We start from the raw sequence: 27,086 nt of genomic DNA on the forward strand, positions 1-27,086 counted from the left end.
TGATTCACACCATACCTAGTACTGGCCCACATTGCGCAAAACACAGAACACAAAACACTTTCTATTGTCCCGACACCATTTTTTCTCCGGCTGAGGTGGGTGCACACTGCTGCTACCAAGTGGGAACCATGTAAAACTCAAGAGTTTTGCTCTTTCCAACAGTATGTTGTTAATGCATATATCTCAAATAACATAATAGTTACGATTTTTTTGACCTGGATGATTTGTTTTGATACACCCTGTATAACTAATCATATACTTCTGCCTTCCAGTGTACACTGTCAATATATTTGGAACATCCCTTGTGTTGGTTTACTGCCACCACTGCCAAAATTAAATACATATAGGAGGTGTCATAGATATTCTATAGAAATAGTACAAACAAGAATGATGGTAAAACGGACATGAGTGCACTTAATCCAAAGCAATTCGGAAAGGCAGACATTCCATGAACTACAATGTTTCACTGTTGTTACAGATATCAGCATCGTTAGTTTTGTGTATGATATTGCAGCAGGAAGAATGCTGTGAGGGTCTATAATAAATGGATGTTAATCAGGTTTTTAATCTAAATGACTGTATGCAAACTGATCATTGAAGATAATTATTATGTTGAAGAGTGACAAAATGTTTATTAGTCTTACCATGTATCTTCCAGTTTGCATGTAGTAATTATGGCCCCCCTTCATTTACATTACTCTGTCAAGTGAGTGACTTAAAACAAGAATCTTCAGAACTCACCCGATGTTAAAACTACATGGTGGTTCTGTGAAAGGTGGATCCCGAAATGGAACTGGCCCTTCACTCTTATGGTCACTCCTCTACCACCTTTGAAGTGATCCTTATGTAAATTGTGTTGCTCTGCTGTTCTGGTGGTTTGAGCTACAGTAGTAAAGTAAAGAAAAAAGTTTTCATATGTTAAAATGCTGAAGGATTTGATCTCATATGCAAGGTTTCTCCTTAAGCAATAACTACACAAATTGTGTCTTTAGAAGAGAGAGTTCTAGCACAGTTTGCTGGCAACAGCACTAGAAAAAAGGTAACTATACTGCTGTGTGTTCTTAGGTTTTGTCTTTACAAAATTTTATTCAGCTAATAACAATATCTCACCTGTAATATTTGAACAGAATGAGTGTATTTCTTCTACCAATGTAAGAAGTTTAAGGTGCAGGTTCGTACTCCATGTTGAGTGGAATTCTTCTAGAAGATGTATACTTATATCATGTGTACTATATTTGCATCCAATACGAGCAAGTTTTGCATAACTTGCAAAAGACTGAAAGAAAGAATGTGGTTGTATTACCAAATTACCATAAATAAATGATGTGTAGCTTTTTCAGAACAAATATTTAGCACTTTTCATAAATATAAATAATAATAACAATATTAACAATACTACTACTACTACTACTACTAATAATAATAATAATAATAACAACAACAATAATCAGTGATTTCTGACTGAACAAAAAAATTAATATTTGTATTCATGAGCTTTATAATTTCTAGGCATAAAATAATGTATTTATACTATCTTAATTCTGTACTAGCCTTTATTTCTTCAGACTTGAGGCAAATATACTGACTCTTTGTGGGTAGAATTGAGGCCACTTTTGCTCCTTCAAGGATCACACAAAGCTTTGAACTGGTACTGTCCGTCTGCATTGAATCCAATCTGACCATTATGCAAACTGCATAATAATAAAAGGAACATATCTGAGTATTTAGATGTTCACAGGAAAGGTGGCATTGTAATTTCTATTATTTATATTACAGACATCTCTTCCATATAGATCTTGTTCACAGGAAAATGCCACATAAAATAGTTACCATTTTTATCTGCGAAGAAAAATCCATTGACATGGGACAGTGAAATGTTGACAACAGAAGAACTGATGAACTTCTGAATACTGCTCTGATTCTTATTCCCAGAAAAACTGTGCATTACCTTTTGGTTATTTTGTACATTTGAGCCTTTTGAAGCAGGTCTGTATTCCTGTATGCACCTAAAGGTTTTATAAAAGGAAAACTATATACATATATACTTCAAGAATCCTTGCAAGTTGTAGTCATTATTTATTTCCAAGATATGTATGCACAAAAGAATATACACTGGATAAAATACAACACTGATACAAAAAGAGAGAGAAAAATCTACTCAATAAGCATCAGTGAATGGAAACACCGAAAAAAAACTGTAAGGACACAGTGGATCTGACAGCTGTGTATGATATACTGTTCTGTTTGTTTCCATGTGTTGCCATATGGTGAGCAGATTTTCATTTAGTCCCTAATAACTTTCATAAAATACAGAAAATGAACTAATTAGACAAACAAGTGCAATCTGAGTTCATGAAAACAGCGGATAATATAAGCTCACTGACAAAAAAAAAAAATATTCAGTTTAGTTATAAATGAGGAACACCTGCATAAATATTGATAATACTACTAATATTTTTGTCTCAGATGCTTGGCTATGACTTGGGGACACCAATATCACACTGCTCGTCACTGAAGAGGCAGGTCGGTAAGAATGCATGATGCCATCTCTAGCATTTAGCACAATGTTCCGCACTGCATCAGTCATATTAAATGAGTTTCAAAGCTGTGGGCTTGCAGGACAGTTCATGTGTGTGACTACTTTTGACTTTTTTTTCTTAAAGCTGACTGTTGGTGCCACTACATCCCCTTTAACCAGGATATAAGGGTGATTCAATAAATAAGTTGTGAGGGCCAGAATACAGTTCAAAATTTTAAATTTTGCACCTGAGTGTAGCACATATCAGGTGGTAGGCAGCCAATATACAGTATTTAGCTGTTCATGAATTGTTACCAGTGCAAGATGGCAGGTCTGCTACAAGAGTGTAAATGCCAGAACAGTGCATGGTTGTACGATTTTTTGTATACCAAGGTGCTACTTGCAGAGGACATTCATCATGAAACATGTCCTGTGTAGGAGGACTGTATTTTATTTAAAGTTGTATTCAACTGGTTACAGGAATGCAATAAGGATGTTAGAGAATCAAAAACAAGAAGTGTCCTGGTCATGATGTGAAGTTTTCCAGTTATGCCACATTGCGAAGTGTAGAAGAAATGACCCCCAAAGTTCATCATGTAACAATTTAGAAAATGGCATGTGTCTTAGATCTGACAAAGGAAATAGCATCACAAATCTGAATCCTGCAAATCAACACTGAAGGCCTACGCCAAGACAAAAGGGAACAGCTGAGAAGAAGTGCTAAAGAAAACAAGACTGATGTTATCACATTCCAGGAAATGTTCATATTGGATGAGGAAAAGCCCTACAGACCACATGTTCCTGGATATAAATCATTGGAAGAATAGTCTCAAAAACTCAACTCAATAATATAGCTTTGCAACAATATTAAACAACATAAAGTTATTGACATTAAGAGAGACCATGACATACAGTCTCTCTCTCTCTCTCTCTCTCTCTCTCTCTCTCTTTCTCTCAACTCATCAGGGCTAAGAGTGATGCCCATTTACAAACCACCAAACACTGACTGGCCAAATCCACTACTGCCAATTTTAAAACACCAAGCAATTTATATTAGAGACTTCAACTGCCACCATACCAACTGAGGATGTACTTCAAACGATGTAAACAGCAAGACATTAGTGAACTGGACAGAAGAAAATGGCCTAAGCCTTGTTTACAATGCTAAAGATCTAAAAACATTCCAGTCAGCCAGATGGCAAAGCACAACAAACCCAGATCTCTGCCTAGCCACTACTGACATCCACAAGATACTGTTACCTAACTTGTGGAATGTTCTCCATGGTTTCCTGCATTCCCAACACAGACTAGATATTATAAAGGTTGGCATACAAATTTTCTTAATAATAACAGTCTAGAAACCATGCTGGGAATAATACCAGAAAGAAATTAACTCAAACACACAGTTGACAATACCTACAATAGCCAGTTTATAACAGATTTGTTAGAATGACAATAACAACAGCAAAACAACATATCCCATGGGATTATAGGAAAAAATACATCCCGTATTGCAACAAGGAGGCAGAATACCTACACAGAAAATATCAAGAAAAGGCAACCTAGTCTTCAGAGACAGGATTTTACTCTATATTCATGAATCATATAAGAAAAGGTGGACAGAAAGTATTAAAAAAATCTAGATTTAGCTAACAGCAGTAGGAAAGCATAGTCATTCCTAAGGGAACGAGATGAAGCAACAGTCATCCCGAATCAGAATCTGACGTAACACCTTCCCAAGTAGTGTTACACATAAAGAAGCTTGCAGAAAACATAAAAGTTGATCTGGTTTTCGAAAAAGAATTAAAGAAGCAGCTTAAGGACAAAAGAGAAAAAAATAAAACACCCTAATCTCTCCTTACCCTTCATAGAGGAGGAACTTGAGGCAGTAATCAAATACCTCAAAAACAGGGAAGCTGCCAGACTGTATGGTATATTTCCTATTTCCCTGCTCATTACACAACTAGCAAGGAAAGCACAACAATGGCTCAGCTTCTGTATAACCGAATATATCCATAATTGATGCCACAACCACACTACACCAAGCAGGATTTCTTGTCAATCGAAGCTGCTGTGAGCAAGTTCTCATCTTAATATCATTTGTAGAAGCAGGCTTCTAATAGAAACAGAAAACCTCAGTGGCACTTACTGATCTCGCAGCAGCATATGACACAATGTAGCTGGATGGATTAATGTATGAGCTAAATCAAACTGATCCAAACACAAAGATCAAAGCTCTAATGGAAAACATGATTAAATATAGCTCTTTCAAAGTTAAATATTGGAGAAACATAAGTAAATCTTATACCGTATCGAATGGTCTCCCATTGAGTAAGGTTATGGCCCCACTTTTATTTAACCCGTACGCCAGTGACATAACCACTAATGATTCTATGAGTGTAGCTACAATGATGACCTAGCGATTGCAGCTCAAGGCAACACATATAAAGAAGGTGAAAAAAACACTTACTAATGAGATAGAAAATCTCGAATAGTATTAAAAGAAAGTGGAGACATTGCTAGAACCCTAATATAATAGAAGGCAGCTCATGCCACCTAACCAACAGAATGACAGACAGAGAATTTAATGTAATCTTCCACAACAAAAAAATTGTGACCTAGCTGACACCTCAAATATTTGGGTACGACTCTCAACAGGTACTTGACATTTAAGAAACAAATGGAACTAACACGACAGAAGCTAAAATCGAGAAACAATGTGTTAAGGAAACTTGCTGGTGCTAGCTGGGGATATAACGCAAACACCTGTTTACGCTGTCACTGAATACTGTCCTCCTCTTTGGAGTAGAAGCAGCCATGTCAACAAAATAGATATTCTTCTATAGGATGTGATAAGGATAGTGACATAAACACTCAAATCTACGCCAACACCATGGCTGTCAGTACTTGCCTATACTGGTCTCCAGCTCTCCAATGATAACAAGCACCAACACATGACTGGATGAAACTCCAAAGATCCAGAGACTTACCTATTCATGAAATATTGAACAACTTAGCATGCACTCGATTAACATCTAGAGAACCAATCTGGGTAAATACTGGCCAACTCATCCCAGAAAGCTCTAATCTACAAGATGAATGGAGAAATCAGTGGACTTCCATCTATGGTCATAAGAATTTAGGCAACAGAGACCCGACTATCCAACCCCCAGGTGTATACCAATCTAAAAAATATGGACTGATGATGACCAATGTGACTGCAGAACACTGGAACAAACTATGGAGCCCATTTTGCACAAATGCCCAAAAAGAAAATTCACGGATGCCTAGAAACACTTTGTAGATGCAACATATGCAGCAATTAACTGGTCTCTCAAATTCACACACACACACACACACACACACACACACACACACACACACACACACACACACACACACTGACTCATCATTTCATCTCATCACACATCAAGTTAATTCTGTAAGTCATGCAATAAATAAATAAATAAATAAATTGTCCAGAGCACAAATGGAAAAGAATGGTCCTTGCAAAACAATAGTAGTAGTAGTCGTCGATTTATTGGGGGTATTCTAAAAGATAAAATAAATTCAAGGCTGGTAGTCTAACACTGAAGTCACTGTCCTATTTTGGAACTTATTTACTGACTCACATTCATACTTCAATTTTGCTACAAGCTGGAGAACACCAACATGAAGAAAGGCATATGAAATAATTTAAAAATATGTGAAGTTGGGGCTTTTCGGCAGAATTGGCAATTTTGGCTCCTTATAAAATATGACATGGATTGTTTTAGTTACAAGTTCATGACAAAGGACAAAAAAGAAACTTACTCACACAGGATGTGAATGTTTAACATTTACTGTCCTATGTTATAACGTAAAAGTGAATAGTGCAAACCAGATGATGATTAATAACTACACACAAATATTGTGATGGCTATCCAGAAAGTAGCCTCCTGTTTCAAGTAGCATGGGAAGTAGGGCACAGAATGATAAAATCACTCCAACAACCCACACAGTCAGTCAATGTGATTACACTAGGAGAGTAAGAAAGCAATATTTCTTCAGGTTTGGATACAATAGCCATTCAGTATGAATGTTGCAATTGAAAATCCAGTGAAATGTGAAATTTGTTCTGCAACACAGTGTTTAGTGGCAAAAAAATCTCCTAGCTCTTCATGTTCATTACGGAATTTGTGTTGTATATGAATCAAATGTGATGCTTGCTTCACAGTAAAGAATGAATGTCTATGATGGTGTGAGATCATACTGCTTTGCCCATCAAATCAAAACAAGCACATCAAACTTCGTCAGCAAGAAAGATTATGGCTACTATGTTTCACAATGCTGATGGAATTTGGTTTGTAGATATTATGCAGTGTGGAACTGCACCCAGTTCCGAAACTTACTGTGAGACATTAAGAAAACTAAAAAGAGCTATTCAAAACAACCAACACGGTCTCTTCACAGCTGCTATTACAGTCTTACAAGATAACACATGATCATATTTTGCTGGAAACTTCAAGAATTCTTTGATCAATTCAAATGTAACTTTTTGTATGTCTGCTCTACAGCACAGGCTGGACTCTACATGATTTTCAACATTCCACACGCCCCCCCCCCCCCCCCCCCCCCACACACACACAATGATGCAAACGAAATACAAGTTTCATACACAGCCCTAATCAAATATTACTGCAAACCTCCGCACATGGTGCAATTCAGCATCACATATACAGTTATTATAATCACAGAGATAAGCTCACATTAGATAAGCCTGAAACTGAATTTTTGAAGGCTGCAATTCGTTGTTGTGAGTGGGTCTCCAGAATTATAAAAATAATAACTCAACACAGTGTACTGGAGTAGGACAGTGGTTAGTATATAAACCTGTTGTGTGGAAGGTCACAGGCTTTAATTTCATCATAAGCAACAATTTTCTGTTATTTCTACATCCAATCAAAATAACTGATTATTACTTTTATTCAATATATTCTTTTAAATGTAGTTTTTTTTAATTTCTAATACTTTGCTGCAACATTTTCATCATCGTATTGAGTTTTTTATTTGTCTTATATTTCTTCCTACCTTATTTTTTTCATTTGGAATCTGCCCGTGTCACCTATAATCTGCCACCAGGTATCAACCAGGACTACTGCTCGGTTGGTAAAGCAGCAGCTCATGTAGCCAGTGTAAGGATAGTCTCAGGTAATCAATGATACCAAGAATGGTTTTAGTGTTGAAACTGAAATTTTTCTGTCTTGAGTTTGCTCCTAGAGGTTAGTTTTAACTACCATGAACAAAGCGATTGCGGTTACAGTTCTGTCGCAGATTGTTGACCGCTGTTTTCTCAGATACATTACACATCACAAAGTTGTGGTTATATTAGGACATGATATTAAGTGCTACAAAATGCTTTGTCTGCTGCAGTTCAGTCATTGGTCACTTAAAACCAGCTGCAAAAAAGATCATCTCACATTTCCGTCATACCTAGCAGTGACTACTTCCAACATTGCCCCACATTACACATTAACAGCATTTGTTGGGTGACATGCCATGTTTGTGTGTCACATATAACCAAGTGGTCATGGCAACCAATATGGTAACACTATAGCGACAAGTATCAGACATAAACTGTTCAGTAATTTTAATTGGGCTATAGGTATTTGTCAACTAATTAAGACAGACAGTGAATGGCCAAACTTGAATGGTAATTATGTAGAGATGTAATAGAGGGATGTATTTATAAGATTTTTCTAAGAATTTTTTTGGCTGTTACAGTATTTTATTTACAGCTTAATGGTGGTTGCCTTCTATCTGGTGGTGGTGGTGGTGGTGGTGGTGGTGATGATGATGATGATGATGACAAAAAGGCTAATATTCATACTCTGGGCAATTTGTGACAAGCAGTTCCAACCTATCAGAAAAATTAATCCAACACACAACTTGCTATGAAAGCTAAGTTTCAGTTTGTACAACTGTATCTGCAAGTCACAATTTTGAACTGTTAATTTAATACAGATTGAAATGCAAACTATTTCTACATACAAAATGAGTACATAGCCTCCTGGCAGCAATAGAAAGCAACAATTTGTAATACTAACTGTACAGATGTAATAGCAGAGATGAATGAAACATATCTTCATTCAGTGAGATCGCAATTCATTATAAAAGTGACAAAAATTGTGCATTATGGATTAATCTTAAGGCCCACCTGAGAGCTTGGATAAGGAGCTGTGCAAGTGGGGGACTCCATTCCACACGTAAGATATCTAGCATCGCATTCACTTTCATTTGAACTGAATCTTGATTCTGGACGTTCATCAGAAAAACACCTAAGAACAGTGGAGTTCCCCAAGTATGGCACTTCTTTAGAATATGTGGATCCACTTCAACCACTGAATCACCAAGACAACACCACAGTGACTCCATAAGTATTTCACTATTCCACCGGCACTGTTCTAGCAGTTCTTTCGGTCTGCCGGCATACTGTAGATCTATGGACACAAAGATTCACATTCCTGCAGAATTCATGGTTTAAATTATGGTCGTAATCTTAGAGGAGTTACATTTTAACTTAATTATGAATTAATATGTCTATAAAAGTAGAGTCCTGTAATAAAAGAAAACCTACTACTCATTTCAAGCTAGAAGCATCTAATTACCTGGGGTAGAGAGCAATTATTAAAGGAAAAAATATATAAACAGGCAATCAAATATCTCCTCTCTCTTGGAATATAAAGGGCTGAACAGATAAAAATGGAGAGAAAGTGTCACAGACAGACTTGTGAAAGAGTTTATGAATTATTTACATATAGTTTGCAAAAACAACAAAAATGTCATGTATGAAAGTCTATCTAACTTTGTGTAGAAAGTTCCTACAATATTTGACAATGAGAAGCACTGATGACCCATAATACTGTATTCAGTCACTGCAAGCTGTGCATTCAACAAAATTTTTTAGATGATCTTTCTTACAATTTTGTAGAGGGTTTAATTAACAGTCACTGCCTTAAGTGACTTCACATGATATTTGGAGATCTTTCCGTCAGAATGGTGTTATAAAGGTTCACGAAAGTTGGACATGAACATATTCTCTTGAAGATGTACCCAACAGCTGATACCCAAGAAAGTGTGTATGTTTAAAGAGTTTAAAAGCGATGTATACTGTTCTTAAAAAGTGCACGAGGTGTACGGGGGCGGTTTGAAAAGTTCTCGGAATGGAATAGAAAAAAAGTACTTAAATCACTGAAACTTTTTTCTTTTTCTTGTTCCAACGATGTTCCAGTGCCTTGATCCCATCTCTAAAACGAGTTTCCTCTAGGCCTGCAAAATAGTTGTCAACTCTGGCTACCAATTCTTTGTTTGAAGTGAATCTTTGTCCACCAACAAAGCGTTTCAGTTTTGGAAAGAGATGGAAGTCTGACAGAGCCATATTGGGTGAATAATGTGGGTGTGGCAACAATTCATATCGTAGTTCATGCGATTTTGCCATGATGATGGCACATGTGTGCAGGCGTGCATCGTCTTGAAGGAAGATGACTCCCTTCCTGGCCTTTTGTTGCAATTTGTCCAGGAGGTTAGCATATTATTCTCCAGTAATTGGTTGTTCAGTGGGGAGATAATCTACAAACAGAATCCCCTTCACTTTGCTTTCTTTGGTGATGAATAATCAGCATGTTTCCACTGCTTTGACTGTTGTTTTGTCTCTGGGGTATAGTAGTACACCCAAGTTTCATCTATGGTCACAAACTAGCACAAAAAATCTTGTTTGTGTCTCCAGAAATGAGCTAAACATTGTTCTCATACGTCCATTTTCATGTATTTTTGAACCAGCGTCAAGAGTCGTGGCACTCATCTTGCAGATAATTTTTTCATTTCTCATTCTTCAATTAAAATATGATATACCCTTTCAAATGAGATCTGGCAAGCATGAGCAATTCCACGCACTTGCAATCGGCGATTTTCCATGACCATTTTGTGCAATTTTGCATTGATTTCCGGAGAAGTGACACATCTTGGCTGACCACTGCGCAGGTCATCACCTAAGCTCTTCCGACCAAATTTAAATTCATTTGTCCACTAGGCAACAGTTGAATATGAAGAAGCAGAGTCCCCTAGTGTATTCTGGAAATCAGCATGAATGTCATTTGCTCTCATACCTTTCTTTACAAAGTATTTAATCACTGCTCGAATCTCGATTTTTTTTTTTTCTGTCTTCACAAAGCATTACGTGGGAACAACAAAACAGCCACATCACCGCCACAGCTCTCTTCCAAGAGCACTAACGTGGCATGTATTTACAGGCAACACACCAATGAATATCATATGAAAAACTCGTTGCTCTAGTGCTGACCTCTCGTGGTGATTCCGAGAACTTTTCAAATCACCCTCGTAGTTATGGGATTGGATTAGCAACTTTTCTGAGATCTCAGATTATATTCTTCTTCTTTCTTCCATCTCCTTAAGGTCTCCAAAGAATGGATGGATACTGAGTCATATACCCAAGCAACTACAGATTCCGTGTTTGTAGTTCTGTCAAAAAATATTTAACAAGCTTAATTTTGTGTTGTAAAAATGATATTCACATTTGCAACTGGCGGCTTATGTGACTGTACCAATTGACTCCATGACAATTTGACCACTGTGCATCTGGATCTATCTCCAATGACACTCGTTACACTTTGACACAGGCAGGAATCCCCCCTCTACCCAAATGTGGTACACAAACAGATCTGGATCATATTTACACATACCCCTAATTTTTGTGCCTGTCAACTGCTCAACAGCTCAACTATACAGTGAGTGTTTACCTTTAGTCCTTCCACTATTTGCCATCAATGTGTCTGAAGGAGGCAACTACAGACTGGTTTATTTGATGATGGCATTCTAAGTGTTCTGAAAGAACCATTGAGAAGCATCCACTTCTTTAAAAATCCTGACACCAGACACTTTCACAGCCACTTGATAGTTTGATATGGTTCCAAATGATGTTTAGTCCTTCCCAAACATTAAATATCTCCTTCAATAAAAGTTTTCTGGGTTTGTGACCGCATTGTCAATATATATAAAACTACCGATGTTTTGGTCCCTGTTGCAAGTGACCTTCTTGAGAGTGTTTTTGTTTACTCACAACAGGGACTGAAATATCGGTAGTTTTATATATATTGACAATGTGGTCACAAACACAGAAAAAATTTATTGAATGTGACAATAGCCACATAAGCCTACATTTATAATTAAATATCTCATCCACAATCACTTTGTTCCCATGAGCTTCCAGACATATCTACAAACTGTTTCTGAATAATAGGAGGAAACCATAATACATTCACTAAATGGATTCAAAGCATACCCAATTGCAAATATTTTAAAGGAAACTATACTGAGATGATACAAAGGTAATTTTTGGGACCACAGAAATTTGGATTACTCTCACAAAGTCTTCGAAGTTAATCTTCTGAAGCAATGGGACAGTGAACTGTAATCAATGTATTAATGAAAATTGAAAAATTGAAACAATAACAAAAGAATCAATTAGAAGAGGGATAATCAAGAAACATCAGTAGTTCAGAAGGGCTACAGGTGCAATACTTACAGAGTCTCTAAAGTATCAGGAACAATTTTTTCCTGATGTCACAGTACGTTACACTGCACTCACACTGTGCCTGCTCAGTGGTAGTGAACGGGGGGGCGGGGGGGGGGGGGGGGGGTGAGGGGGGGGGGGTGACCAACTCGTGCCAAGTGCCAGACACCTGTGAGAATTCATTCAGCACGATCATGTTTTTAGTGGAACCCTGTCGAGTGACTCTGTAAAAGCACAAAATGCAGTGAGGTATTGAACAGTCATATGCCATAAAATTTTGTGTTGGACTGGGGAAAATGTGTACAGAAACATTTGCCATGATTCACCAAGAGATCAAAGATGAAAATGTCACAAATAACAATTATTAAATGAAGCTCATCAAAGATGGCTAAGAGAGGATGATGAGTCCTGCTCAGAATGGCCTTTGACATCACAAACTGGTGTCTACGTGCATTTCTGTGTGAAGTGCTTCAATTCATACCGTTGGTTAAGTGTGCACATGGACACAGGTGCAACTGGAATTGATAAGATGACGGTGCACACCGTTATCACTGAAGATTTGGTAATACAAAAGACCTGCACTAAGCTCCAAAATGGTCTTGTATGGTTCCGTAAACTTTCCCGGCGTAATAATTGGTTGTATTCAAATCGGATATCCAGCCAGAACTTCTCGTCATCTGGACACAATATTTCGATGGTCTTCTTGGCTGCCATCATCAGGTGAGTAGGCCGTCACACTATTTCGCTAGTACTGAAATCGAACATGCCACAACGGGTCCTTTATACACCAACCGTGGGTCCAACATAAGTACCCAGTACCGACACTGGTTGTGCAAGCTCACAGAAACGATAAATCGATATCAAACACTACTGACAGTTTTTGAAGACCGTAGGCTTACGCATAAGGACCGATATCTTCAAGCATCAAGTTTTCATCCATCTTACCAATGCAATGGGGTCCTACATACATTGGTAAAAAGAGCTTAAGCCACCTCAGATGCAGATAGTTTCACACAAGACCTGGACCATCTAAAAGCTGTGTTCAGGCAGAATGGTTATACTGGCAATCAGATCCATTGTGCTTTGACCACCGGTATGCTGTTGTGACTATCGTTAGAGGGCAGTTATGTTTGCGCACATGTGGACCCACGGTCGGTGTATAAAGGAGCTGCCATGGCGTGTTTGATTTCAGTTCTGGCAACATAGTGCAATGGCCTACTCACCTGAAGGTGGCGACCAGGTGTACCATTGAAATATTGTGTCCAGATGATGGGATGTTCCAGCTGGAGACCTGATAGATACATCAAAAAGGTCTTGATAGACAACCAAAAGCAGAGGCGAGAGTGTGCTTGCAAAGACCTTTCTGCGATGAGTTTTTGGACAACATAATCACAGGAGATACAAATTAGATATTTGAATATGACCCAGAAACAAAGTGTCCAAGTTCTGAGTGACACACTGTAGCACCACCTCATCCAAAGAAGGCTTGAATGAACAAATCCAAAGTTGCTCATCATTTTCTATGACACCATGGAGGTGGTCCACTATGAATTTGTAACTGAGGGGCAGACAGTAAATGGCACTTTTTTTACCTATAAGTGCTAAGAAGACAGAAGAGACGGGTCAATCCGTGAGGACAGCCATCACCGGAATGACGATTCCCCAACCCTGTTACAGTCTTGTCTTGGCAACTGGCAGACTACTTCCTCTTCTCAAAAGTGAAATCCTCCCTCAAAGGACACCACCATAGAATCCCAATTGCTGTCAAAAAAGCTGCATACGTATCCTTAAGGACCTTCTGGAATCCACCTACTAGGGAGCCTTTGAATCATGAAAATGTCACTGGTAAATGGGTGTTAATGCTGAAGGGGGTGTACTTTGAAGAGTTCTGAGGCATTTTAGCAATATATCAAATAAATTTATTTTTCTCAAACTTTTCCCAATACTTTTTACACAAACCCTGTACAACTGCCATAAGAATTCAAGACTTCCTCTATGATATGGAAGAAACAAGAGGAAACAACTTTGCTTTGTATTTGAAAACACTTTCGCTGTCTATCAGATATTTTGTCACTAGTGGCAGTACATAAAATAGTTTGATGGCTGTGTATTTCACTCATTTTTGTGACAAAGTTACAGTTACTAAATGTAACTGAAGATATTTTTTCTAACTAAAAATGTAGAGTAAAGGAATTTTGGAAATACATTTATCTAGGTAACCTATTTAAGTAACTAACATTGTAAGATGAGAGGTTAATGTAAGTGTGAGATAAGCCATTGCAAATGTGAAATGCTGGTGCATTAATAACCAGTGTAGCCACCAGAACTTTGAATACAAGCATGCAAATATGTATGCATTAAGTTGTACAGGGACTGGATGTCAATTTGTGGTATGGAGTTCCATGCTTGTTGCACTTGGTCAGTCAGTACAGGGTTGGTTAATGCTGTTTGTGGACGATGCTGAAGTTGTCATCTAATGATGTCCCATATGTGCTCGACTGGAAACAGATATGGTTATTAAGCAGGTCAAGCAACATGTTGAGACTTGGTAGAGAATGTTGGGTTACAACAGTGGTATGTGGGCGAGTGTTATCCTGTTACAACACTACCCTCGGAATGCTGTTCACGAACGGCAGCACAGAACACTGAATCACCAGACCGATGTACAAATCTACAGTGAACATGTGTGGAATTAACCATGATAATGTTCCTGCTGCCATACGAAGTCACATCCCAGAGTGTAACTCCAAGTGTATGTCCGGTGTGTCTAGCACACTGACAGGTTTGTTGCAGGCATTCAACTGGCATATTTCTAACCAACATACGGCCATCACTGGCACCGAGGCACAACCAACTTTCATCAGGAAACACAAACGACCTCACCCTGCCCTCCAATGAGCTCTTACTCGACACCACTGAAGTCGTAAATAATGGTGGTTTAGGCTCAGTAGAATCCACGCCAGGGGGCATCTGGTTTGGCGGTATCCTTGAAATAAAAGATTTGTAACAGTTCACTGTGGTGCCAATTGTGGTCAAATTGCTACTGCAGATGTAACAGAGCCATACACCGAATACGATGGTCTTCCATCTCATCCACACAACCGTCCAGAGCCTGGTCTTCTTGTGGCCATACATTCTCATGACCACCACTGTCAGTCATGTACTTTCCCCCCCAAGTCTGTCTTTAATTTCGCAGAGGGAACATCCAGCTTCTCACGGCCCTAACACGTATCCTCATACGAACTCACTGAGGTGTTGTTGATAACAATGTCTTTGTGCCTTACAGGCGTTCTTGACTAATATCAACTCACCACGTCCTCTCTCAAAGGTAACTACTGCTTACTACCTTTACAACATGTATGTAAAGCGAGAATGTTCTGCATCCTCATAGTGGCACTATTACTGTCACTCTTATGAGACTGGCATGAAATTGGGAGAGACATCATTTTTCAGATATAGAAAGATGCATACAACTTTCTTTTATGTCACACAACTCCTTGGTGTTGTGATTTTTTTTCCATCAGCTTACTTGTGTCTAAAGAGATCACTGCTGAACAATTTATAGTCTACTTAAGCTCTACTGACTGCCAAATTCCACCTCATCTCATTTAGGATGTGCCCCCATGCAAAGCATGCAAGTCAGCCTCACTTCCTCACTACTATTGGGAAAAGTGCCCTCACTTAGGGATATTAAAACTGCCATGTGTTGTTGTGTATCTCTTCTGAGCAGTTACATATGGTGAATTGTAGCTTATATGCAATGCAATGAAAACTCTCTATTTGTGCAACAAACTCAGTATGGGACAAAGAGAAGCTCATTATCATGGGGTAGTCAACAAAAACTAATTCCTTCAAGAGTTAAGAAAAAATTAAGTTTGTGATAAGTAATAGTATCACCAGGCCATAACTCAATTATAAGTAAGGACTTTTATCTACAAGCAGAACAAAAATAATCATGCTTTAGCAGCAAAACAATTAGAAAACTACAACAGATCTGCAATTGTGTCACAAAACTATATAACTGCACTGAAACAAGAAAAGTAAAACAGGAAGTTGAAGTTCATCTTTTCCTGCTGACAGTACCATGTCTCTGTTGTGCAATGATGCGAAAAAGAAGTCGTGATAATTATGAGTCTCAGCTTTCAACAATAGTGAAAGTAAGCTTTCTGTGCAAAAAAAGAATAATTTAGCTGGAATCATACTGGCTGAATAAAACAGCATTTAGATTTGCAAGAAGATCCTTTAAAGACTATTATGCCATTTCCATGTGAAGCATTAACAGTCATTAAGAGCAGTGGTGGCTCATAGATATACCGGGTGATCAAAAAGTCAGTATAAATTTGAAAACTTAATAAACCACGGAATAATGTAGATAGAGAGGTAAAAATTGACACACATGCTTGGAATGACATGGGGTTTTATTAGGGGGAAAAAAAAACTACATATTGCTAGACGCTTGAACGATCTCTTGCGCGCGTCGTTTGATGATGATCGTGTGCTCAGCCGCCACTTTTGTCATGCTTGGCCTCCCAGGTCCCCAGACCTCAGTCCGTGCGCTTATTGGCTTTGAGATTACCTTAAGTTGGAAGTGTATCGTGATCGACCGACATCTCTAGGGATGCTGAAAGACAACATCCGACGCCAATGCCTCACCGTAACTACGGACATGCTTTACAGTGCTATTCACAACATTATTCCTCGACTACTGCTATTGTTGAGGAATGATGGTGGACATATTGAGCATTTCCTGTAAAGAACAGGACGTTTGCTCTGTATTACTTTGTTATACTAATTATTGCTTATTCTGATCAGACGAAGTGCCATCTGTCGGGCATTTTTTGAATGTTTGTATTTTTTGGTTCTAATAAAACCCCATGTCATTCCAAGCACGTGTGTCAATTTGTACCCCTCTATCTACATTATTCCGTGATTTATTCAGTTTTCATATTTATACTGACTTTTTGATCACCCGGTACATTCTGGGTGTTCAAAAATTTTTAAATTCGGATAAATACGAGAGTGTAAAATTAATAGCATCTGCTGTATAACAGTTATGCTCATCAACATATTTATACAACTTCAACCACTGACAATAATAATAATAATAATAATAATAATAATAATAATAACAAGCTTATCTTGTCTGAAAAAAGTAAGAATTGTTTTTGCGGAATTTTGTTCTTTTGTACGTAATTAAGTACAGTTTATGGCATGAATGAAATAATGTTCAAGCTTTCACTACTCTCCATTCCACATTTTCAATTAAGTGCGAGTTTTCATACTCTTTTATTTTTTTCATACAAACATACAAGATCACTAATTCATGTATTAGTTGATGAATTAGCTTCTTGGCTGAAAATTGGGCATTCTTAAATTGCACCCACATAAAAACTTACGCTTATTAATACACTTCTTTGTTAAATATTCGCTTGTAGTTACACTTATTTGATTTCATCATTTTCTCAGACAACGAGTCTGGTTTGCATTGTGGCTAACTTTTTCTGCTAATTTTCTTTTCTGTTAGCACTTAATACAGGTTCAACAGGGTTCATTATGACATGCTGAAGAAAAGTCGATTCCTGCACAGTAGGCAACCAACTCCAAACGTAAACTGCCATTTGCGGAAATGATTAAATTCAAATAGTAATATCTATCATCTAGGTCACTTGACTAGAATACAAATGAGGCACTGAGAGCCACAAAGGTCTACAGCACATTGTCTTCAACTCCCCTATTTAAGTGAATATCAGAGAAACCATGGAGACAGCTTTTCATGAATGTTCAAATATATGAGGATTGTTCAATAAGTAATGCCCCACATTTTTTCAAAAATGTCATTAACATACATAAACATCCTTGTTGGCACTTCACATTTGATGATTGTTTTGTGCGCTGGTGAAGTTTCACACCGTTCTGGCAGACTGCAGTGTCATAGTACAGCATTACAATGGTGTCTACATTACAAGCAGTGTACTGTGATTGAATTCATATGTGCAGAAAAAGAAACCATGGTGACCATCCATAAATGTTTGTGTGCAGTGTATGGCGATGCTACAGTTCATACAACTACAGTTAGACGATGGGTAAAGGAAGTTACAGCCTCAGGAAATGCAGAAACTGAGCTCCATGATCAGCCACGCTCGGAACGTCCTGTCAGAGCCACTGCTCTAGACATGCTAAATTGTGTGGATGTCATTACTCATGCCGACAATTGGCTCTACAGTTGTCAGTCAGCATTGGAAGTGAGTCTGCATTGGTCGAGACTCTCGGATATTCAAAGAGGTCCTCATGATGGGTTCCACAAATACTCACAGCGGACCACAAGATTCAGAGGAAGGCCACTTCATCTGAATTGTGGGAGCATTTTGATACTGATGCCAAGGCATTTCTGTCACAGATCGTTACGGGTGACAAAAGCTGGGTGCAGCACTTTGCGCTGGAAACAAAAAGGCAGTCCATGGAGTGGCATCATCCTCATTCATCACAAAAGAAGAAATTCAAGACAACGCCCTCTGCCGGAAAGTCATGGTGACAGTCTTCTGGGATTGTGATGGCATCATTCTCGTGGATGGGATGTCAATAGTGTCAACCATCAATTCGGAGGCATACACAAAGACTCTGAATAAACTCAAGAACTGATTCTGAAGTGTTCGATCAGACAAGAATCCAGCAGAAATCTTGCTCCAAGAAGATAAAATACACCCACACACAAGTCTGAGAACCTGGGAACACATCATGAAATTTGGTAGGACATAGCTGCCTCATCCATCCTACAGTTCAGATTTGGCACCCTCAGACTTACATCTCTTTGGGCTGCTTAAAGATTCCCTACAGGGAACACACTTTGAAGGTGAAGAGTGTGTCAGTCCTGCAGTGAAAACATGGCTACATCTACAAGACAAGAGCTTTTACCAGCAGGGAATACATGATCTTCCAAAACGTTGGTGTACAGACATAGAAAAATAGGACATGGACAAGACATGTTGATGTACTGTTGTTGTGGTCTTCAGTCCTGAGACTGGTTGGATGCAACTCTCCATGCTACTCTATCCTGTGCAAGCTTCTTCATCTCCCAGTACTTACTGTAACCTACATCCTTCTGAATCTGCTTAGTGTATTCATCTCTTGGTCTCCCTTTACGATTTTTACCCTCCACGCTGCCCTCCAATGCTAAATTTGTGATCCCCTGATGCCTTAAAACATGTCCTACCAACCGATCCCTTCTTCTAGTCAAGTTGTGCCACAAAATCCTCTTCTCCCCAATTCTATTCAATACCTCCTCATTAGTTATGTGATCTACCCATCTAATCTTCAGCATTCTTCTGTAGCACCACATTTCGAAAGCTTCTATTCTCTTCTTGTCCAAACTATTTATCATCCATGTTTCACATGGAATACATGGCTACACTCCATACAAATACTTTCAGAAACGACTCCCTGACACTTAAATCTATACTCGCTGTTAACAAATTTCTCTTATTCAGAAACACTTTCCTTGCCATTGCCAGTCTATATTTTATATCCTTTCTACTTCAACTATCATCAGTTATTTTGCTCCCCAAATAGCAAAACTCCTTTACTACTTTAAGTGTCTCATTTCGTAATCTAATTCCATCAGCATCACCCAATTTAATTCGACTACATTCCATTATCCTCGTTTTGCTTTTGTTGATGTTCATCTTATATCCTCCTTTCAAGACACTGTCCATTCTGTTCAACTGCTCTTCCAAGTCCTTTGCTGTTTCTGACAGAATTACAATGTCATCAGCAAACCTCAAAGTCTTTATTTCTTCTCCATGCTGTATAGTGTCACCAAATTCTTACTCTTAACAATAAATATGTTCTGAGAAAAAAAAAATGTGGGGCATTATTTATTGAACAACCCTCATATGTACAATTTTGAGCCTACAGTACATATAAACCATAAGATTAACAGATGTCAGAGGCACAAATAAATGCTGCGTCTCACAATCGATGATGAGATGCTTTATGGTTCTCAGCACCTTAAATGGATTCATCTATGATAACACACAAAACTTTACGTACCACATCTCATTCAGAATCCCACAAAATTGGGTCTTCTCTCAGTACAACTATAACACATACTGATGTCTGATCTAAATTTAGTATACTGTTGAATGTGCTACCACCTTACGGGATTTTTGGGAAATGTAGATGCAAGTTTGCTGCAGTGTGCTACCAACTGGTGGCATTGATGTAAACTAGGAGTTGAAGTAGTGAAGGCAGCAGGGGATCAAGTAGGTAAAAAGATGAGGGCTAATAGAAATCCCTGGGTAACAGAAGAAATATTGAATTTAATTGATGAAAGGAGAAAATATAAAAATGCAGTAAATGAAGCAGGCAAAAAGGAATACAAACGTCTCAAAAATGAGATCGACAGGAAGTGCAAAATGGCTAAGCAGGGATGGCTAGAGGACAAATGTAAGGATGTAGAGGCTTGTCTCACTAGGGGTAGGATAGATACTGCCTACAGGAAAATTAAAGAGACCTTTGGAGAGAAGAGAACCACTTGTATGAATATCAAGAGCTCAGATGGCAACCCAGTTCTCAGCAAAGAAGGGAAGGCAGAAAGGTGGAAGGAGTATATAGAGGGTCTATACAAGGGCGATGTACTTGAGGACAATATTATGGAAATGGAAGAGGATGTAGATGAAGATGAAATTGGAGATAAGATACTGCGTGAAGAGTTTGACAGAGCACTGAAAGACATGAGTCGAAACAAGGCCCCGGGAGTAGACAACATTCCATTAGAACTACTGATGGCCTTGGGAGAGCCAGTCATGACAAAACTCTACCATCTGGTGAGCAAGATGTATGAGACAGGCGAAATACCCACAGACTTCAAGAAGAATATAATAATTCCAATCCCAAAGAAAGCAGGTGTTGACAGATGTGAAAATTACCGAACTATCAGTTTAATAAGTCACAGCTGCAAAATACTAACGCGAATTCTTTGCAGACGAATGGAAAAACTGGTAGAAGTGGACCTCGGGGAAGATCAGTTTGGATTCCGTACAAATGCTGGAACACGTGAGGCAATACTAACCTTACGACTTATCTTAGAAGAAAGATTAAGAAAAGGCAAACCTACGTTTCTAGCATTTGTAGACTTAGAGAAAGCTTTTGACAACGTTAACTGGAATACTCTCTTTCAAATTCTGAAGGTGGCAGGGGTAAAATACAAGGAGCAAAAGGCTACTTACAATTTGTACAGAAACCAGATGGCAGTTATAAGAGTCGAGGGGCATGAAAGGGAAGCAGTGGTTGGGAAAGGAGTGAGACAGGGTTGTAGCCTCTCCCCGATGTTATTCAATCTGTATATTGAGCAAGCAGTAAAGGAAACAAAAGAAAAATTCGGAGTAGGTATTAAAATTCATGGAGAAGAAGTAAAAACTTTGAGGTCCGCCGATGACATTGTAATTCTGTCAGAGACAGCAAAGGACTTGGAAGAGCAGTTGAACGGAATGGACAGTGTCTTGAAAGGAGGATATAAGATGAACATCAACAAAAGCAAAACGAGGATAATGGAATGTAGTCAAATTAAGTCGGGTGATGCTGAGGGGATTAGAATAGGAAACGAGTCACTTAAAGTAGTAAAGGAGTTTTGATATTTAGGGAGTAAAATAACTGACGATGGTCGAAGTAGAGAGGATATAAAATGTAGACTGGCAATGGCAAGGAAATCATTTCTGAAGAAGAGAAATTTGTTAACATCTAGTATAGATTTAAGTGTCAGGAAGTCGTTTCTGAAAGTATTTGTATGGAGTGTAGCCATGTATGGAAGTGAAACATGGACGATAACCAGTTTGGACAAGAAGAGAATAGAAGCTTTCGAAATGTGGTGCTACAGAAGAATGCTGAAGATTAGATGGGTAGATCACATAACTAATGAGGAGGTACTGAATAGGATTGGGGAGAAGAGGAGTTTGTTGCACAACTTGACTAGAAGAAGGGATCGGTTGGTAGGACATGTTTTGAGGCATCAAGGGATCACAAATTTAGCATTGGAGGGCAGCGTGGAGGGTAAAAATCGTAGAGGGAGACCAAGAGATGAATACACTAAGCAGATTCAGAAGGATGTAGTTTGCAGTAGGTACTGGGAGATGAAGAAGCTTGCACAGGGTAGAGTAGCATGGAGAGCTAGATCAAACCAGTCTCAGGACTGAAGACCACCACAACAACAACAACAACAACAACAACAGGAGTTGAGTGGTACGCTGTGAACTGTGCACTTTGATAATCAAATCCATATGTATTTGGTACGTAAGGCAATTATGTCATGCCAGTTGCACATGCGCAGAAACTCCTTGAAACATGCACAAGTGAATGTGTGCTCACGACCCTGATGCCAAGTTTCACTCCGTGTAGTGGGGCAATATGTAGCACAGCGCAGTAGATTTAGTGCAGTGTATTTCATATTACCGCATTTACACTACGTTTAACAGCATTAAAAGAAAAATAACAGATAAATCCACAAGGTATTAAAAGTTTTTCTCTTACACAGCAGCCACAGCAAAAAGTAAGCTTTCTGTGCAAAAAGAATAATTTGGCAGGAATCATACTGGATGAATAAAACAGCATTTAGATTCACAAGAAGTCCTTTAAAGACTATTATGCCATTTACACGCAAAGCATTAACAACTATTAAGAAAAACTGCAGTTAAATCAAGTTAAAAATTTTCTTGCAGCTAAAGACAAAATACATGATTATGGCCATTCGCTTAGAGAGAAGTCAGAACACTATTCAACCAGTTCCACAGAAAATAATAAATGGTGATAAATTTACTGTCAATGGGATGAAAAGTATGAGACTCCTGTTGCCATTTCTGACATAATTACATGAGAGAAAGACAAATATACAAAGTCTACCCCAACTGAACAAAATGTATGAGGCAGTAGGTAGCTATTTGTTTTGGTTCGCAGAGAACTGAAATCCATTCTATTCACCATAAGCTAGTCAACATACTCTGTTTAACAGGTAAAATCACAAACATAAATCTGTACCATATTATTAAATCTGTATAACAATAGAACAGTGTTCTCGACAGAGACCACTGTGGCTAAGCTGAAAGCAAAGCAAATATGATAAAAAGTAAAATATGGGAAAAATTTTGTAACTTGAGATACCTTTGAATTCCGACTGCTGGTTTAAGCTGACCTTGCAATGACTGAAACCAGTCAATGCACAGTGTTGCCGGTCAGGAACACGCAGTAGAGCAGAAGCATTCCAAAATTCAGCACAGCATTTCAGTTGATAGTACTTGAGAATATTTCTCAGCCACAAGTTATCATCTTTGGATGAAACCAAAATGTCTTCCTTTCCACTGGATACACACACAGCCTATGAAACACAATGATGTTCAACACTGTAACAGTCCTCATAAAACATTTATGGAGTTTCACTGGGATATATAAAACACCATAGAAACAATAAACTACTGAACACACAATGGAACTGTAAACAAATTAATGCATTTATTGAACGGATGAATCACACGTTTAGTAATAAAGGCACAGGATGGGTGTTTGCCGGGAACTAAATAAGAAGATATTGTACACAGCAGACTTGTGTACAGGAAAAAATGAAACATTCTAATGGAGATAGCAAAAAATAACTATAATATTTTTCACAGAAGATAAATTTCTTGCATATAATGGAGTCCACTGATAAATGATTAAATAGATCATATATTGTATTCACATCCTACTTCACAATTTTTCCCTTCAATACAGCACTTTTTTTCCATTGAACCTATATTACCAAATGGTTCATTTGCTTTGTTTCATTTTCAATGATCTTTTTCTGTAGATCTCATCACAAACATGAATCATCAGAGATGCGAAATGACTCAAAATTTATATTAACAATGGGGAAGCAACTCTCTGAAACAATCTATACACTATATTGAGAGTAAATTATCACTATAGGGAGTACCATTCTGCTTATGCAAGTGAAATATAACCCATTTAATGAGCACGAAACTTGCTTAAAAAAAAGCTGCTACTTCCTCAGTTATATTTAATACCTATTGAATGTCTCCTGTTGCTACCTTTATATTTACTTGACTACATTGTCATTTTTTTAAGGAAATAGTTTCCTGTATCTGTAAGGAAATATGGTTGTTTGCAACACACTATGACTTGTTGCAACAAAGAGTGCTAGTTGTTTAGTAGCTAACAGGAATTTTCAATTCTCGAATCTAGCTAATCAGATATAAGTATGGATCAAACATACACTAGCCTTTCTTTGACTGTGCCCTGCTGGATGTGTGCTGTGTTTCAGCTTCTATACTCACATGAGGGAAGATAGCTGAATGGGAGTGCTGACCTTGGGGCGACGACTTTTCCCCGAGTTCAGTAGCTGCTGTGATGACTAAGCGGAGCTTGCACTCTGCTGTTGTACAATGCATCATGATAAAGTCTTTCAAGAACAAGAATGTTAATGCTGCTGAAACCCATCACCACTTACTTCCACAATTTGGAGGAATAATCTGTTCTTAGTTCCAAGTAAAGCATTTGTATAAGGAGTTCAAGAAAGGATGAAAATGTAGTGACAAAATGCCCTACCTGCATGAGCCCCATACCAGCAATACAAAGTCAACAGATGAGCAGGACTCTGCTCAAGTTGCAATTTCTCTAACACTTCTCATGACGTAGAAGGAAGAATGTTACACTTTCCTGCTAAGGATCAGCACATGTGATGTGACTCAGAGCCATCATTACATACAGAAACTGAAGAAAGCCCATATGAATCAGACACCTCTGAAAGCTGAGAGATGGTTTTTCGCTGCTAAGATTATGGACACTGTGTTCTGGGAGTGAAAAGGTATTCTGCTGGTCAGTTTCCTACAGGAACTCTGTATCATTCATACTGGCTATCACTGTGATCTGAACTACCTGCTCGAGAGGAAGTGTAGCAATCCAATCATAAGTTTGTTGCTACTCTATGATAATTCACACACAGTAATAGTAATTCAACAAATATTGGCCACTATGCATTGGGCTGCCCTTGAAAATCCAGCCTATAGCCCAGACTGGTCACTGTGTCACTTCCACATGTTGGAGCTGCTCAACAACGCCCATGATAGGATGCACTTTGCAACTAATGCATGTGTTCAACAGTTTGTGAACAATTTGCTTCAGTCATGTACTAATTCTCTCTTTTGAAAATATTATTAGAAATTGGTTCATCAATGATAAAAATGTATCAATAAGATGGGTTATTATGTAGAAAAATAGTGAATATTAAATATGAATTAATTTTAATAATACATTTTTTATTATAAATGGTACATTGACCAATTGGTGGTTAGAAATTCAACTCTCACTGTGTGTGTGTGTGTGTGTGTGTGTAATGCGAAAATTCTTGTTATTAACGAAAATTAATGTTAAGCAGCTCTCCAGGTAGAGCCCAAAAACCTCATTTATCTAGGCACCCATTTGACTCACCTTAACCTAGATGGCCTAGTGTTGCCTGGGAAACTTGTTTACATTCATCATTCATCAGTCTCCAATGTGTCCATTGAGAATGTGTACGAGGTCTGTTCAAAAAATTCTGGAACTTTGTCGACAAAATTTTCCTACATGTTCCTTTCACTTACTGTGCATGGTCTCCTGTGAAATACTCTCCTGCATAATTGATACACCACTCCCAGTGCCATTTATATTTCTGGTAATGGGACACCTCTTGCTGTATCATGCTAAGTGCTGTCGAATTTTCTTTTATCTCGTCCATCATTGCTAATCTTCGTCCTTTCAATGGGAATTTTGGCTTTAAAAATTAACGTAAGTCCACAAGGGCCAGGACTGGAGAATATGGAGGATGATGCAACACAGGGATTTTGTTTTTTGTCAACAGTAATGCACCAACAGGGACGAATGTGGGGGTGTGTTATTGTGATACAAGAACAACGAATTGTCTCGCCACATTTCAGGACGTTTCCTTCTCACATTTTCTTGCAATTGTCGGAACATGTCCTGATAGTACCATCGATTAACAGTTTGTCCCTGTGGCACTAATTCATGATGAACTAATCCATCAAAGTCAAAGAAAACTTTCAGCATGGCTTTGACATTTGACATGACCTGACAAGGTTTTTTTATTGTCTTTGAGAACATTTCCTAACCCACTGTGAAGATTGTATCTGGGTCTGAACATCAGTTTCCATAACCGTACACCCATGTCTCATCACCACTTATGATTCTCTTCAGGAACATCTCATTCTCATTTGCAAGATCCAAACGTTCTTCACAGATTGCAAGGTGAAGTTCTTTCTGGTATTGACTTGTAAGTTGTGGAATGAAGTTGGCGGCAAACACGATGCATTCCAAGATGCTGTGTCAGGATTTCATAAAATGATTCAACTGAAATGTAACATTCTTCTGCGATCTCTTGAACAGTTAGTCTTAAATTGGCGCACACAATTTCGTCGATGTTCCTGACATGAGCATTGTTGGTACACGTGAAAGGGTGTTCTGAAAGAGGGTCATCTTTAATTTCTGTACAGCCATTTTTAAACCATGTTAATTATTTGTAACACCACGTATGGCTTAAGCACTCATCACTGCTGGTGTTCTGCATCATTTGGTGTGTGTCTGTGAAGGTTTGATTGAGTTTCACGCAAAATTTAATGTAGACAAGTTGCTCCTCTAACTCTGCCATCTTGAAATTCACAAACTATGTGACACAATGTTCTAGTCAATACAGCACTGAACAATAACTAACAGACAAACACAATGAGACTTCTGGCAGTTACACATTACACACAGGTGTGCGTGAGGATGCCAATTGCATTTCGCTCCAACACAACATTGGCATGAAATTACAAATGTTCCACAGTTTTTTGAAAGACCTTGTACTACAAGTGGTGAGTTAACTGAAAGTGCTCTGTTTCACTGTGACAGCATATTCATCTTGTGAGCAAGCAGAAATGATTTAATGTATGTCTGTGCAAGTGGCAATGGGCACATGGAGGCACA

General features: G+C 38.3%; 1 protein-coding gene across 1 annotated transcript in view; it reads right to left on the reverse strand.

The window, feature by feature from the left end:
* The window catches only part of LOC126199286 (protein KIAA0100), a 340,503-nt gene that overhangs the window by 214,658 nt on the left and 98,759 nt on the right, over nucleotides 1-27,086 (reverse strand). The window contains exons 9-14 of the mRNA XM_049936105.1: nucleotides 23,235-23,448; nucleotides 8,715-8,997; nucleotides 1,831-2,006; nucleotides 1,552-1,691; nucleotides 1,111-1,276; nucleotides 742-882 (exon numbers count right to left, since the gene is read on the reverse strand). Coding sequence (XP_049792062.1) covers nucleotides 742-882; nucleotides 1,111-1,276; nucleotides 1,552-1,691; nucleotides 1,831-2,006; nucleotides 8,715-8,997; nucleotides 23,235-23,448 — 1,120 coding nt within the window. The remainder of the gene's footprint in view (nucleotides 1-741; nucleotides 883-1,110; nucleotides 1,277-1,551; nucleotides 1,692-1,830; nucleotides 2,007-8,714; nucleotides 8,998-23,234; nucleotides 23,449-27,086) is intronic.

The sequence above is a fragment of the Schistocerca nitens genome, chromosome 1, assembly GCF_023898315.1.
Source record: "Schistocerca nitens isolate TAMUIC-IGC-003100 chromosome 1, iqSchNite1.1, whole genome shotgun sequence".
Taxonomy (NCBI): Eukaryota; Metazoa; Arthropoda; class Insecta; order Orthoptera; family Acrididae; genus Schistocerca; species Schistocerca nitens.